This window comes from Myotis myotis, unplaced genomic scaffold (assembly GCF_014108235.1).
Source record: "Myotis myotis isolate mMyoMyo1 unplaced genomic scaffold, mMyoMyo1.p scaffold_m19_p_19, whole genome shotgun sequence".
NCBI lineage: Eukaryota > Metazoa > Chordata > Mammalia > Chiroptera > Vespertilionidae > Myotis > Myotis myotis.
The window spans coordinates 42,646,247-42,662,217 of NW_023416323.1; the positions used below are offsets into that span (position 1 = coordinate 42,646,247).

At 56.0% G+C, this 15,971-nt stretch overlaps 1 protein-coding gene across 1 annotated transcript; it reads right to left on the reverse strand.

The window, feature by feature from the left end:
• Positions 1–2,127: 2,127 nt before the first annotated feature.
• LOC118674548 (cytochrome b-c1 complex subunit Rieske, mitochondrial) lies at positions 2,128–6,071 on the reverse strand. Its single transcript, XM_036346468.1, has 2 exons — positions 5,787–6,071; positions 2,128–3,003 (listed from the first exon to the last, which is right to left on the reverse strand). The coding sequence occupies exons 1-2, from the start codon at positions 5,998–6,000 to the stop codon at positions 2,393–2,395; spliced, it is 825 nt and encodes a 274-aa protein (XP_036202361.1). The 5' UTR covers positions 6,001–6,071; the 3' UTR covers positions 2,128–2,392.
• Between the last annotated feature and the right edge of the window lie 9,900 nt (positions 6,072–15,971).

A 15,971-nucleotide genomic window follows, 5' to 3' on the forward strand; every position in this document is an offset into this window, starting at 1 on the left:
CGTTTGCGGCTCTGCCCGCTGAAGGGCGGCCGCGGGGTGCGGTCAGAGTGCGTCCTCCGGAGCCGGCGACGCCCCTCAGGACGAGGCCGTCCGTCTCTCGCCGCATCGCCTCCCACAGCCGGGGCTCATGCTTGTTTAATGAACAAACGGATGCCAAACGACAGCGAGAGGAGGTGACAGTTAAGGAGCTTGGACACCGCAGGTCCCGGTTGGACACGGCACAGACCTCTCGTCTAACCCCTGCTCGGCCCCCGGGGAGCTCAGGGAAGCACCCCACTTCCCGTTTCACCCAGAAACCTGGGCGTTGTTGGGACCAGCGTGACGCGCGGGATCCCACAGCAGTGAGGGCAGAGCCGCAGGGGGTCCCCGTGGGACTGGCTAACCGTGCTGGGTTCTCGTGGTGTTTAAAGAGCGAGGCTGTCATTAGCTTTTATGAGAATCATCACAGTCATCGGCCCCTCGCAGACCTCCTTTCCGAAGGGGGTGGAAGGCTCGTGACCTACCGCCAGCACCGCTCGCTCAGATGACACGGTGTCATTAACTCCTCAGCACGCTGTGTTCGGTCCTCAGCGCTCCCACAGCTGAACTGGGCGCCCTGGGACCTGCCTCACCCCCTCCCCTCGCCCCAGCCCGCTGTCTTCATGAAATCAGCTTTTATTTTTAAGGTTCCATACGCCGCCCTGTCTCCATCTGGCTTATGTCACTCAGCACTGCCCGGGCTCAGCCGCGGTTGCAAACGGCAGACGTGGGTTTTCTAGGACCGAGCTTGGGTATTTCCTTGCTCTTCTCAAAGAACCAGAGTTTGGATTCATAGTCACAATCCCGGAAAGGTCAGCGGCGGGAAAAGCCCTTTACTGAGGGCGAGCTCAGCCTCCTTCTCCACCAGCTTCAAACACCACGGCCCGTGCCGGCCTGAGCAGAGCCGGGGAGCCCGGGAGCCCGCCCGTGCCGGCCTGAGCGGAGCCGGGGAGCCCAGGAGCCCGCCCGTGCTGGCCTGAGCAGAGCCGGGGAGCCCGGGGGCCCCGGGGCGAGGGAAACATGGCTGTCCTTCCCGCCCACCTTCCTGCCTCGGAGAAGCGCCGCCCGATTCCCCTGCTCGATGGCCTTTCTGCCGAGCACCACGTGCCCTCCCGACGCCCGGTGCAGCGCGAGGAGGGGTGACCGGGCACGCGGCACTTTCTGTCTGACATTTACACCCAAACACCGGAGACCAGACAGAAGCCTGCCCCGTGCCCCGCGGACCGCACCTGCTCATCGCCTTTCTAGCTGGTGAGAGGGAACCGGACTGCCTTTGGCACCAGCACGGACACCGCTGTGTCCTGATACACTTGCTGCTGCTTTTACAGCCCGAACCCTGGGTGGCCAGTTCCCCCTGGAAGCCCTGACCACAGAACTTAGGCCGCTGTTTTAGACGCATGTGTGGTCACAGGGAACCCAGGGGTATTACGACCCACGGCCCCACAGCAGACAACACAAGTAGCTGACTCCGCAGGCAGGCTGCTGCGCGTTCGCAGGGGTGTGTCACCAGGTCGTTTCGCCCCTGGAACTGGAGGCAGGCAGGAGGCGAGTTCACCCTGGCATGTGCCCACCCACACTTCAGTGAAAAGTGTTTCTGCAAATCCAACTGGAAGCAGCACCTTGCAACGTAACCTCTCCAGAAACGCCAGTGGGCGGCTTTCAGCCAGGCTCAGGGCGCACGCGCACCACCCTCCTGCCTCTGATGGGGCAGCAGCGGGTGCGGTTGGGGGTGCGGGTGCGGGATGGGGGATGGGGGATGGGTGGAAAGAAGCAACAGGGCTGAACTCCCATGTGGGAAAGCTTCTCTCGGATAACATCCCACCACCACCTCTTAAAACTAAAGAATTCTAGTTACTAACTCACGCCCCAGTGACGGACAGACGTCCTGGTGGGTCGTAGGAGCTGGGGCTCAACTCGGAGCTGAACACCCGGTCCAGGACGTTCCCAGGGTCAGTCAGCAGTGTCACAGGTGTGTGTGTGCGCGTGCGTGTGTCTGTGCGTGGGTGCACGAGGGACGGGAGAGGACCAGCTGGCGCAACCCGACATCCCGAGCTCTGCAGAATCCGTGGCCCTGACACAAAGGCAGTAAACGAGTCAGACTTCACAGCATCTTGTACAGCAGCCAGTGACTTTAATGGAAGGAACCATCAGACACTGCCCGCCCCCAAGCAGCCCAGCCGACAGCGCTGACAGTGGCTTCTTCATTAAGGTGAAGGCGTGAAGGTGTTCAAATCAGATTCAGCTCATTTCACAGGAACATCACAAGGGCACCGTCCGCAGATCTTCCTCGTACAAACCAACCCCGCGAGTACACACCTGCTCTCCGGCACCTTCTCTGAGGAGACGCGAGGACGAAAGAGCCTCGAGCGGGGGCCTAGCCAACCACCACGACGTCGTCGCTGGTGAACTCGTAGTAGGGGACCTCGAGGTTGAGAGGCGCAGGCCCCTTGCGGATCCTGCCAGAGGCGTCATAGTGGGAGCCGTGGCAAGGGCAGTAATAGCCACCATAGTCGCCCGCGTTGGCAATGGGCACGCAGCCGAGGTGCGTGCAGACTCCGATCAGGATGACCCACTCGGGCTTCTTCACGCGCTCCAGGTCGTGCTGGGGGTCCCTCAGGTGGGACACGTCCACGGCGGCCTCCTGCTCCACCTCCTTCTGGGTGCGGTGGCGCACGAACAGCGGCTTGCCCCTCCACTTGAAGGCCATGTTCTTGCCCTCGGGGATGTCGGACAGCTTGATTTCGATCTTGGACATGGCCAGCACGTCGGCCGAGGCGCTCATGCTGGAGACAAACTGGGAGACGACATTCTTGGCGGCGTAGGCGGCGGCGACCGTCGTGGTCGCCGTGACCAAGTAGGAGAAGCCCTTCCTGGCCTCGCTGCTCTCCTTGGAGGACTTGGTGCTGTCCTGCACCTCGGCCCGGCGGTAGTCGGAGAAGTCGGGCACCCTGACGTCTGTGTGGGAGTAGCGGACAGAGGCAGGGGCTGCGAGGCAAACGGAGGGGGAGGCACAGTTAGACACCAGGCAACAGACCTTAGTAAGTTCGTGAGCAAGAATCAGTGATAAAGACGTGAAAAACCCCTCACTGGCTCAGAAATGGCCAACAAACGCCCCACGCGGAATGAAGCCACCACGCCCGGGACCGTCAGACACTGCGCACACGGGGGGCCTCCTGACTGAGCACCGCGGAGTCCGCACTCACAGCGACCCGGCATCACGTTGGAAGGTCAACCAGCACTGACAGAGCAGCACTTTAAACCCCGAACCCGAGGTGCGGGGCACGCTCCACGGCTGTGACGCCTCCCACACTCTCTGGGTCAGAGGGACCCGCTGATGTGTGAGAGCAGCTTGTAACCCTCTCACTGCCTGCCTGTTGCCTGAAAGAGCGGCTACAAACTCACAAAATACTCATTACAAGACAACAGACACCCCCAGGGCCTGCGGCATAACTTCAGCTGCAGAAAACGTCAACTTCAAGTGAAAGCCCCGCGGGCAGGAAGGGGTGCCCTCATCAGGATAAGCAGCCATCCGAGTCCCATCACGTCTCCAAGTCCCAGTCATTTCAATGCAGCAGGCAGACCTCTAGGAGGCCGCCGCCTCTCCTCCCACGGCGGGGTCTCAGCCGGCCACCACACGGCCACAGGCCAGACACTCATGTCAAATGACCGTTAAAGAAGAAACAATTACTGTCCATGTAATACTTTGGATGTGAGTCATTCATTTATTACTTTATTTTTTTAAAGACCACATCCCGCTGTCCTACAGCATTTTTAAATGTCTGGGAAAAGGAACTTACTGGTATCACATCTAAGCATGTTTCAGGAAGCAAATCTCTTTGCAAACTGTACTTTCATTTTAGGATATTTGCCAAGTTTCCCTGTTTAGAAAGTGGAACACTAAAAACCCCTCTTTTAGAAAACGTGCTGTTTCCCAAATAAAGTGTACTTTCGTAGAAGCTGCAGTTCTACGGGCTCTCCAGGCCCATCGCTGACGGGAGCCGACAGGTGCTCACACACAGGGAACCCATCAAGACCCCTCGGTGCGCGGTCCTGGCTCACCCAGCCGTGTCCGGAGGGAACCAGGACACAGGCAGTGGCGTCACCTGAGGTACCGCCCTCCCTCCACCTACGGCTAACCTGTCAGAGACCGGGGACGGTGGAGATGCATTACTGTCCCTCAGCACCACCTGGGACTGCACAGGAGATAGGCATCGTACCTACATTTCTACCCGCGAACAGCACACAGGAAACACAGACACTGGCGAGAGGGGGGGCAGCTCCTCGGGAGACCTGTGGGCAAGGCCCCGCTGTCCACCCCGCTCTGTGCAGGCCACACTTCGCCGGAATTAAACGCCAGCAAGGAAATCACCCTCTAAAGGGCTCCCTGAACTGTGGCCGGCACGAATAGCAAAGGTGCTGGCCAGACTTAGCTCAACGACAGCAAAACCAGCGACTTGTTGCAATACCCCCTCTACCTGTCAGAATTAAGGCGTCCTCACAGACCACGGGCTGTTCCTGCCTGCCCCGCTTTGTTTAAGGTGAGCTCTGGGGCACCTGGGCATCGTCCTTCTCAGCTCTGACCCACCCCCCTGCTGCCCTCTCCCCTCTGCTACCCCCTCACAAACCACCTGGACAGCCGACTGGGAGCTGAGCTGCAGGGGAAGGCGCGGGCAAAGCTTCTCCGAAACCGATTGGTGCCCCGACCACCGGCCATGTTTCCATCAGAACCATCGCGCCCCACCGCGTGCGGAACCCCAGGTGGCGGGAGCTAGAGCCGCGCTCCGTGCCCTCAGCCCAAGGCCAGTCACCGGCACCTTAAAGCGCAAAGGAAGCAGCAGACACAAAGCTTCGGCGGAGGGACGGGGCACTGGGGACGAGTGGGAGTCGGCTGGGGGTGCAGAGAAGGGGCGAGCGGAGGCAGAGCCGTGGGGCAACTCGGTCGCCACGCAGGGCAAGAGCCACCAACTCGTGTCACTGGGCCAGGCAGGTGCCGGCTCGGTGGGCCTGGGGGTGGGGGTCCTGGCCCAGCACCAGGCGGCCAGCTTTAAGGTCCGGGCCGCCCGCTCCGGACGCCAGGCCGGGGGTGAAGAGGAAGGAAGAGGAGGCGCTGGGCCCCGAGCGCAGAGGGCAGGGGCGCCCTTCCTCGCTGTAAGGTGGGAGCCTCCTCCCCGCTCTGCCTGTGGCTCCGGAGGCCGACGACCCTGTGAGTGACCTTGAGGCCGGGGCTGTGCGTCACCGTGCGGGGTGCGGGGTCGGGGTGTCGGGGGCGCACTGAGGGGAACGCCCCTCGATGAACAGCAGCTCCCGCGGCTGAGCGTTTAGGCTGAGCTGACACCGCCCCCCACGCCCCCCCGTGTCCCAGCGGCCGTGGGAGCCTCAGATACGACCCAGAATTCGGGACCATCCCGACCCGCTTCCCTGGTGGGAAAAGGCCGCGGGAGCCGCCAAGGCCGTCAGCCTCCGGGGGGCAGTCGGACCCCGCGTTCCCGACGGGGTTTCGAAGCCGAGCCCGAGGCTGGGACGCGGCCTGGCCGCCCACGGGGACCACGCAGGGGCTGGGGGCGGGGCGGGGAGGGGAGTCGGAGCCGGAGGGCCGCCGGCGATCGCCCAGCCCGCGGGGCCCGCACAGGTGGGAGCTGGGCCCGCGGAGGCGGAGGGCGGAGGTGCGCGGACCCGCCCAGGGCCCGTTCATGTTCCCCGGACCCCGCCCTTTCCCGCGGCCCCTTGGGCCTGGGACCCGGGAGAGCGAGAGCGGGGGCCCGGCTCACCATTAAGGCTCACGACGGCGACCAGAGGCCCGCTCGCGGCCTGGCCGTTCAGGGACTCCCGGCAGAGGAAGGGCCGCTTCACGTCCAGCACCGGCGGCTCCGCGGCCGGGGGCAGCGCGGCCTGCACCAGGGGCCGCAGCGCGCCCGCCACCGCGCGGGAAGAGGCCGACAGGACGGGCGCGAACGGGCCCGAGCGGGCAGCGACCGACAACATGGCGACGGCTGCTCCAAACTCCCAGCCGGTCACTGAGACGACCTTCCGCCCGCCGCGCAGGCGCGGGGAGGCGCAGGCGGCGCGGGCCCAAGACGTCAGCGCGCCGGATGGGCGGGGCGTGCGTCGGAGGCGGGGCCAAGAGCCCAGGCTGAGGGCGGGGCGTGCGTCGGAGGCGGGGCCAAGAGCCCAGGCTGAGAGCGGGGCGTGCGTCGGAGGCGGGGCCAAGAGCCAGGCTGAGGGCGGGGCGTGCGCCGGAGGCGGGGCCAAGAGCCAGGCTGAGAGCGGGGCGTGCGCCAGAGGCGGGGCCAAGAGCCAGGCTGAGGGCGGGGCGTGCGCCGGAGGCGGGGCCAAGAGCCAGGCTGAGAGCGGGGCGTGCGTCGGAGGCGGGGCCAAGAGCCAGGCTGAGGGCGGGGCGTGCGTCGGAGGCGGGGCCAAGAGCCCAGGCTGAGGGCGGGGCGTGCGTCGGAGGCGGGGCCAAGATCCCTGGCTGAGGGCGGGGCCGCGCGGGGAGGCCGGGCTGCCGCCTTGTCTGTCTGTCTGTCTGCCTGCCTGCCTGCAAGGCCGTCTCGCGGGTCGCTGTCCTGGGATCTGCCCCATGAAAGGGGGCAGAGGAGGCCGCCAGGAACGTCTCGTAGGCCGAGTTTGCGGTCTCTTAGGGCTAATACGTCATCTTTGGGGACCTAGGGATCAGAATACATTTTCCTAATAGTTTAAATAGGGATAATAATAGTTCTTAACATATATGCATATACCCGTGTTCCCAAAAAATGTATACACACTTTTCCCTGATAGCTCAATTGAAGTTTCTTTTCAGAATTAACCCATTGGAATTAATTATTTAAAGTGTGTATACATTTTGGGGGACACCATATATATAAATAAATAAATATAATAGGGTACACATATAAAACCTAAAAGACCAGCATATAGTAACTGCTATGTATTTACTATAATGACTATTCTCATTACCTAAAACAAAAAAAGTTTTAAAAAGGCCAGGGACTTGTGTGAAAGCGTAACGATGACGATGATGATGATAATGGCTTATGTTTATTAATCATTTACTGTGTGTTAGGTTGTGTGCTTTCCCTTCATTCTTTCACTGATAGTCCAGGCCCCCATGAGGGAACCGAGGCCCTGCCCCCAGGGCTGGAGAGGCGGAAAGGGGTGAAGTAGAAGGGCCGCTGCACATCCAGCACCGGCGGCTCCGCAGTCGGGGGTCGCCCGTGTCTGCTCCTAACCACCGGTTTCCGAGTGAGACTTTAGGGCCTGCAGGGCTACGTCTTTAAATCGTTTCCTGTCCCAGGGGGAGAAAGTTGCTCCCTTTTTACTTCTCTTTCAGTCCTTTGATTCCAGCACTGAGAAAGGCCCAGCTTGATGCTATTATGTCTTGAATTCCTAACATTTGCAACTCTCCCCTTGAATTCAAAGCCCTTATCAGGATGTGGAATCTACAGAGGGTTTAATAACATCATTTATTTTTTTGTGTATTTATTTTCTAGCCATACTGATTTTCCAAAGACTACAGTGAGATTTGTTTTACATTTCTCTAGACAAGAATGAGCTCATTTAAATGTTAACTATTAAGACAGTGTACAGATTTGGCAGCATTGTGATGGTGGTGGGAGTATAAACCAATGCAGTTCCTCTGTGCTTTGCATGGGCTCTGTGACCTGGGCACGTTTCCTAACCCCTTCTGCCTCAGTCTCCTCACCTGTGAAATGGGATGGTAGTGATGCCGCCGGGAGGAGCAAGCGGACTGATTTGTGGCAGCACCTGCGAGGGGCCTGGCACACCCTGAGCCGGGCAGGGTTTGCTGGCGTTGTTTTATCTGACCCCTCACGCCCCCTCCCTCCTCCTCACTTCCTTGGATTCCTGCTCGATTATGTCCCTTCCTCCTGGGCCCTCCTCGGGGCCTGGGTCTTGGCTGTGCTGCCCAGGCTGTGGAAGGGAGTGGTCATCTTGGACTGTCTCGTGGATCCAGTGTGATCACGGGGTCCTGGCCAGGGAGACGCCGGAGGTCAGAGGGAAGAAGGAACCATGCTGTTGACTTTGAAGATGGAGGAACGTGTTCGCCACGTGAGGCTGGAAAAGGCCAGGAAACAGATGCTGCCCCGGAGCCTCGGGAAGGCGGCCCTGCGGACCCATCCAGACGCTGAGCGCCAGGACTGCGGACGGGTACATTTGCGGCCATTTGTTAGGGCGACCGAAGGAACTGGTGCACACACGTCTCTTTTTCCTGGAAACTGGAAGGTCTAACCGTGTTAGTCCCGGGTCCTCACGAAGAGAAAGCCTGGGGCGAGTCTTCGCTTCCTGGTCTGGTCCGGTCCCACCTTGTCCACTGCATTCCGTCTGAAAGGGCGAGGAGTACGCCCTCCACCTTGCCCCAGGGTAAGGGCTATGCCCTTCATCTTAACTTGGCCATGTGCTCAGCAAGCTTCTTCCCGGAAGATAGTCAAGGGAAGTGCACGCCATCACTATGACCACATCCTGTGTACTCACGCCTGGCCAATCAGCAGGGCCCACAGTCCTTTCTCCTCCCCTTACCCCAAACCCCTATAAAACCTCTCTCCACACAGAGTTCTCTCTCTCTCGGCCACTGGAGCTTACCGTTGCATCGGTGAGTGTGGCAGGGGAGCCAAACCTAGGTTTGAAATGAATGACTCTTTGCTTTTGCATCGGACTCGCTGGCTCCCTGTGGGTTCTTGGGAATCATGAAATCTGGGCACAACATTTGGGGGCTCGTCCGGGATTCCCAAGACCATCGAGGGACCCCCGATCCGAAGAGTCTGACTGACCTCGGTATGTGTGTGTCGTTGTATGTTCTGTTCAGTGTGAGCTCTTTTCTGGAATCTGTAATTGCCTGAGGGGTCTAGGCGGACGCGCCGTGAACGACCACAGGCGGGGGAGAGTTGGAAGACGTTCCGCTCCCCAGGAGGGATGGATATGCCCCTCACCCCAGGAGGGATGGATATGCCCCTCACCCCAGGAGGGATGGATATGCCCCTCACGAGGGATGGATATACCCCTCACGGATTTGAGACGAGGCAGGTCGCTCCTGCCGGTTTGGCGTAAGGCCAACGTCTAGTTGCTTCCATGGAGTTGGAAGCCTGTATTTTCGGGCCCTGTTTAGTGTTCTGTGTTTGTACTGGACGGATGTTATGGGATGGACTCAGACTGCTCCTTTGGGTATTGTGATTGATCATTTCAAGGAGATTGGGGGAGGCTTTAGAGCTCCCTCAGGAGTTGGGAAGTTGTTAGGAATTGAATGGATTGTTTAAAGTCTGAATGAATGTCTGGTGAAAGTGGGAGTGTGGAGGGAGGGGGATTGCCCTCCCCCCTCCTTTGTGTGGCGGTCGGGCGGCCGCCTGAGTGAGGGTCTGTGGAAATAGGTCACCCCCTCCCCAAGTAAATGCGTCTGGGACTTCTGTGCACGTGTTAGGAGAAAAGCTGGCTTAAAACTAATGTGCGCACCGTCCGTTTTTGGATAGGGTTTTGGGCTAGTGTATTTAATTTGCTACCTAAGATTTTAAAAAGTTCTGCAATATAATGTTGGCCGTCTATCTTTTAGGGGTTTTGGTTTGCTCTTCCCTTGTTTATTGTGAGAATGAGGAAATCATCTTTTCTGTCAGAGAACAGTTTAGACCGCCACAATGTTGAGCTGCCTGACTTGGCAGCCGCCATGTTGGCCGCATGGCATGCCCTGCCCCTGGGGGCCGCCATCTTGGAACAGCAGGCCCCTCCCTCTGACTTAGTCAATCACAAAAGGAATGTCTGCTCACTGAGGCAGGATGGGATTTCAGGGGTGGAGTTTTAAGGCGGAGTTTTATTAAGGAAATGCAGATGGGGCAGAAAGTGTGCCTGCCTCCCAGATTTATTTAATACTAAATTAGCAATCACGGTCTTAATATAATTTTAGTGGTATGATAGACCAATGTTTTGAGCAGTTGGCTTTATAAGGGCCGACAATAGAGCTTGTATTTCTTAAAGGGCTTGTAGATAGAGAATTGAAAAGCTTTTACAAATTCATAAATGCATCCAGGATTTCTGTGCACATGTAAAGGAAAAGGCCAGTTTAAAAACGAGTGCGCATAGTTTTGAGCTGAACTTGACCTTTTGCTGTGTACAGAATAAAAACCCGAGACTGTTTTGGCCTTAATAGTTATGGGTTTGCTTCTTGAATTCCCCAGCAGGAAAATTGTGACCATTTTGAAATTTAGCAGCTATGCCAGGATAGCAGTAATCCAATTTCTAAAGTAAAGTACAATTATTTCAGGTAGAAACTGGTTTAAAAGTTCTAGCTACCTGGAAAGCATGGCCTTGGTATGATAGGAGGAAAAAGAAATATTAAATGAATGGTAAATCAGTGAACTGGGACTTGTCACTGATGGTGGATTGTGAAAAGGGCTGGACGTGGCCTAACTTCTCCTTCCTTGGTACCCCTGAAACGTCTGAGGGTACTTCTGGCCTTGGTTTTCCAATGTGTTAAATCTGTCGATTTTGTTATTTCGCCGAAATCCTCTTGAAGGACATTGAATGGTTCTTTCCTTCCTCTTTAACTTTTGGGGGATTGTGTGAATGGATTACTGATGTAGATTATCAAGAATCTCTAAGGTACTTGTCCTGTATCTGGAGGAATGGCTTCTAGATGGTATTCACCATCTCTGGGACTTCCGGAGGGAAGTCAAAGCTCGGACTGGCTAAGGGTTCGGATCTGGCCTATCTTTTAAAAAGGTAGAAAAGAAGCATTCCTAGGCAGTTTTCTACTGCCTCTGTTCAGGGACTTGTTCTGTATCTCGACACAACTGAAACTGATTTGTTGGTATTTTGTGGTATAAATGTGGCATGCACCTCAAAGTTCTTAATGGGGAATGTATCTAGTTATTGTGTCTATTTAGTCTTGATTTCCTTGTTCAGTATGAGTACCGTTTCTATCTGGATGAGACATAGGTCAAAAGTCCTGAACTGGGATATGGGAAAGGGAGGCCTCCACATCTGTTCCTGTCTGCTCACTGAAAGGGTGTAAGTTGGATGTTTATTTGATGTTTGTATGTCTACTTGGGTATAATTATTTGTTCATGTAAGTGTGGAAGTCTGTGGGAAAAAAAGGCACACGCTTGCCCCAAGAGCGCTTGCTCTCTGTCAGAGGTGGAATCTGCCCGCCTAACTAGTAAACATCTCTGTCTGTTTGTTTGCTGGGAACTTTGATTTGCTATGTGATATTCGGTGCTGGGTTGGGATTTTGGAATTCTGGGGTAGATTTAAAAAGTATTTGTGGCTTTTCTAGTCTGATTGGGACATTTAAGGGTGAGGCTCACAGTTCCTCAGGGCAGAGATTTCATGGGCCCTTCCCCCTGCCTGTGCTGAATTAAATAATACAGGCCAGTGTCATTTGGCTTGCTGGTTAAAGGAAGACAATGGGCCTTAGAATCTGTAAAGGTGAGCAGGAATGAAGCTGGTCAAATGTACTGAAAGGGTTTGGTACCTGTTGCTGCTGTAACTGATAAACAGGGTTACCTAGATGCCATCAGGACTTTGAAGTTCTCCAAGAGAGGAGGAATCTGTCTGACTCGGAGACTGGCGAGGACTGGGTGGCTTTTCTTTAACAATCTCTTTCCTTGAGAGGGCTCCAGAGGGCGCACAAGGACATTTGGCTGCGCCTCCGCGCCATCTATGAGACCAGCCCAACCCCAACTCCTCATCAGCACAGACCAGGAGATTGGGTCTACGTCATAAGGCACCGCCGGGAGACCCTAGGGCCACGTTGGAAGGGTCCCTATATTGTGGTGCTGACGACCCCCACCGCTCTCAAGGTAGACGGCCTCGCGACCTGGGTCCATCCGGAAAGACTTCATCACCAAATGGAGCATCGATCGAGATCAACGCAACCCGCTCAAGCTCAAGCTACGGCGTGCTCGACCTGCCTGATGCCGGTAACATGACTCGCGATCACTCCTGTCACCAGGAGCCCCCCAATACTGTGTAATACATTTAGATAATGCCGGCATCTTCATGGACATGGCTCCAAAGAGACAAGGACAATTTATAGGATCACATGTTTGGTAGCAGAAGATTTGGCTGCCTAAAGCGGCCATGATGCCAATATTATGTTTCATTGTATTGATATGTTATATTAACCTTTGATTCTTTTGCAGGTTTGAATGTATGTTGGCTGTCCTGGAAGGGAGCTGTGTGGGGTGACCCCCAAAAGTAAAGGGTGCCTAGCTGCCAAGAGGGCAGGGGCCCAACTGGACAGGGAAGGGTGCCCATCAGGTTTTGGTCTCTTTTGAGAGACAGCTAACAGTTGGCAGCCTGTAATACTGTCTTGCAGGCCTGAGTCACCATGCCATGTCAGGGGTAGTAAAGCTGGAAAAAGCCTGTTTAGAATAGAAGGTCTGAGGCATGGTTATGCATAGAAAGAAGGTTTTATGCCAACAGTTACTGTTTTGTTTTAAATCCATGAAAAGGAATTAGCAAGGAAAGTCAGAAAATCTTAGAGTAGATCAGTATGTTTTTCTCCTTATGTAATTCCTCCGAAATCTGGCAATGCTAAATAAGTACGTTTCTTTGCATAGATTCAGTAAGACTGGTTCCTAATAGTGGTTTTATTAACGGAAAACTTTGACTGGAGTATCATGTTTCGAAGAGCCCTATCTGAGCTCTAAAGACTTGAAGCCAGTAAAAATGCCACGAAGAAAGCCTGGTATCCTGCTTGGGAGCCCTGAAGATGGCTGGCGCTGGAGCGTCAGGCTGATGCCCTACCATCACTGGCGGTTGGTAAGAGTAGAAGGGGAGCAGTAAAGATGCCTCTGCATCCCTGCAGAACCCCACACTCTCTGGGCCGCAACAAGTAGGAGGGCTACTGAGATGGGCCTTAAAGCCTGGAGCGTGGGCTCAGGTGGAGTTGCTACAGGTGAGGGATTCACCTAACTCAGCAGATACTGCAGGCAGGCTTGATGGCAGCTGGATGGCTTGGCTTCCTGGCCCTACGGGGCACATTAAGATTCAACCATGAAATTCCAGCAAAGGTAGTCAGTTACCATTCTTGTTGTGTGTATGCAAACATCAGGACAGTAGATAAATTAATCTTGATTTGGCTTTTTGATAGCCATGGAGGAATTTTAAGAAGAAAAATCCTGTTTCAATAGAAGTTGTTAAATCTAAAATGGTTTCTTTCCCTTCCACCGGGCCATTTGTTAAGCTTATAGGGATAGTTCAGTTGATAGTTCTGTGTGCCCAGTATGGGCCTCTAGCAATGGTGGAATAGAAATGCAGTCCGTCTCATGATTGAGCCGGAAGTTCCAAGACAAGGGGGGAATGAAAGGGCGAGGAGTACGCCCTCCACCTTGCCCCAGGGTAAGGGCTATGCCCTTCATCTTAACTTGGCCATGTGCTCAGCAAGCTTCTTCCCGGAAGATAGTCAAGGGAAGTGCACGCCATCACTATGACCACATCCTGTGTACTCACGCCTGGCCAATCAGCAGGGCCCACAGTCCTTTCTCCTCCCCTTACCCCAAACCCCTATAAAACCTCTCTCCACACAGAGTTCTCTCTCTCTCAGCCACTGGAGCTTACCGTTGCATCGGTGAGTGTGGCAGGGGAGCCAAACCTAGGTTTGAAATGAATGACTCTTTGCTTTTGCATCGGACTCGCTGGCTCCCTGTGGGTTCTTGGGAATCATGAAATCTGGGCACAACACGTCCCATCACCCAGCTGCCCGCTGAGGTCGCCGAGAGGGGCCCGCCGGCTTGGACCGCCCAGGAACAAACCCGATCCGTTGCCAAAAGCAGTGAACTGCCAGCAGCCCTGGAGCCTTCGGCCGAGTTGGGAGTTGTATTCGGAGGCCTCCTGTCCCAGCGACCTGCCGTTTCCGCCTGCGCCATGGGCTGCGGTGGATCCCGGCGGGGAGCGCGACCTCAGACTGTGCCAGGGTTCTCCCAGGATTGTCCCCAAGGTGCACTTATGACAGCCGCTCTGTGCACGGTCCTGGGTCCCCCAAGCCCGGGAGACACCTGTGCCCTGCCTGGGGGACGGGCCTCCTGGCCACCTCGCCTCGCGCTTAGACAGAGAGGCCACCGCCTCCCCCTGTGAAGGGCCCGTCCGCCCGTTTCCGCGCCATCACCCTGGGAGAGGCCTGGCTGCCTGTTTCCCGCTCCAGCCCTTGTCCCAGTTCCAGCTTCTCCCCTGGGCCCACGTCCCTCCCCGGGCAGCCAGGCGTGAAGACTGACAGCCACTTGCAACGGCACAGACTGTCCCCACTGAAGCCACTTCAGATGCATCGCTGCTCCGTAACCCCCACCCCCTGGGCGATCCTGTGCCCCACCCTCTCCGAGCCCTGGCAGCCCTGGGAGGAGCAGGAGTCCCGGGAGAAGTGGGATGCGGATGCGGATGCTGTAGCCACTGGCTCCTCCTAACGCTGCTCACATCCATTAAGTGTGATTAATTGGCGGCGTGTGGAGAAGCGTATGGGTTCCCCCATCAGCCGCATGCGCACGTGCGCCCATCTCTTGCCAGGCAGGCTGCTGCAGAGGCACCGAAAGCTCCCCTTCCCCCCAGCTGGATGGTAGCAGGTGCCCCTGGAAAAGGTGTTGAGTTAATTGGACTCACTTGTAGAGAATCGTCGCTGGAGCCGGGGCGGCCGAGGCAGCTGCCAAGGTTGGGCTGAGCCCTCCGCTTGCTGCGAGGCCGGTGGGCAGTTTTGCAGCTCTCTGGGCTTGGGTGCCCCCCTCTGGCCACCGGCATGGCAGCTGCGTAGGTTAAATGAGAAAGTTTATTTGGACTTATTTCCAGATGATGGGTCCAGGCAGCGGACTGCCAAGCGCCTGCTATTTCACTGTATTCCAGGGGAGCCAGGAGGGGCAGCCATTTGTCCAAAAGTCCTTTCATCCCTGAATCTCGAGAGCTCTTTCCCTAGCACATCAGCAACACATCCGGCTGCAAACCCTTCAGAGTTAAAGATTAAAGTTAAAGATATAACTTTGGCCCGGCCGGCGTGGCTCAGTGCTTGAGTGTTGACCTATGAACCAGGAGGTCACGGTTTGATTCCCGGTCAGGGCACAGGCCCGGGTTGTGGGCTTGATCCCCAGTGTGGGGCGTGCAGGAGGCAGCCGATCAGTGATTCTCATCATGGATGTTTCTATCTCTCTCTCCCTCTCCCTTCCTCTCTGAAATCAAGAAAAATATATTTTTTAAAAAAACACCCATAATTTCGAAAAACCACTTGAGTTCATCCATTCACCTGCTCTGTGAGTGCACTCGCCTACTGCTTCTTACGACTCTTTTTCACAAAAGAAGGGACTCCGTGTGGCACGAGGACCACAGAACAGACCGGATGACAAGCCTTCCGCATCAGAAGGTGACAGCTACTGCCCAGCTCCCGGCACGGAGCTCTCCGCGCGGCGCGGTGCTGATTCATAAGCCATCGGCGCCCAGGTACCAGTGTGCCTGCACTCAATGCCGTCGCCTAAAAGCTCTGAATTACAAATGGGGCCATAAAATACAACGGAAAGGTATTAGGAATTAGTCGTTTTAATGAGGAGGAACAATTAATTGATCGTCGCGACGTATTGATCTACAACTTCTTTAATTCTCTGCAATTTGTCAAATTTGAGTCCCAATAACTGATGATTTCTCCTATTAACAGTCGAGCTGGGAGGGATGGGGATGATGAAAGATGAGAGGCAGGGACTGCAGACCTGGGGGCCCTGCACAGCGGCCGGGGCCGCTCCACCTTCTGGAGCTGCTACGTCTGGAACAGAGGGGAGTGGGGGTGGGCTCAGGGTTTTTTTCAGCCCAGAAAGTGTTGAAAAATGGAATTGTTGGCCAATATTGGAAAATGTGGAGGTTACACACACACACACACACACACACACACTCATATATGGATTTATGTTGAGAAAGAAGAACAAAGTTGGAGGGTTCCCACTGTCTGGTTGCAAACTATACTACAAGGCTCCAGTAATCAAAACAGC

What these genes read in the sequence shown, in the direction of transcription:
- LOC118674548 (XM_036346468.1), bottom strand. Translation starts at nt 6,000, where the DNA reads ATGTTGTCGGTCGCTGCCCGCTCGGGCCCGTTCGCGCCCGTCCTGTCG. An exon ending in CGCCGTCGTGAGCCTTAATG is followed by an intron (nt 3,004 to 5,786) that starts GTGAGCCGGGCC and finishes TTTGCCTCGCAG; the next exon opens with CCCCTGCCTCTGTCCGCTAC.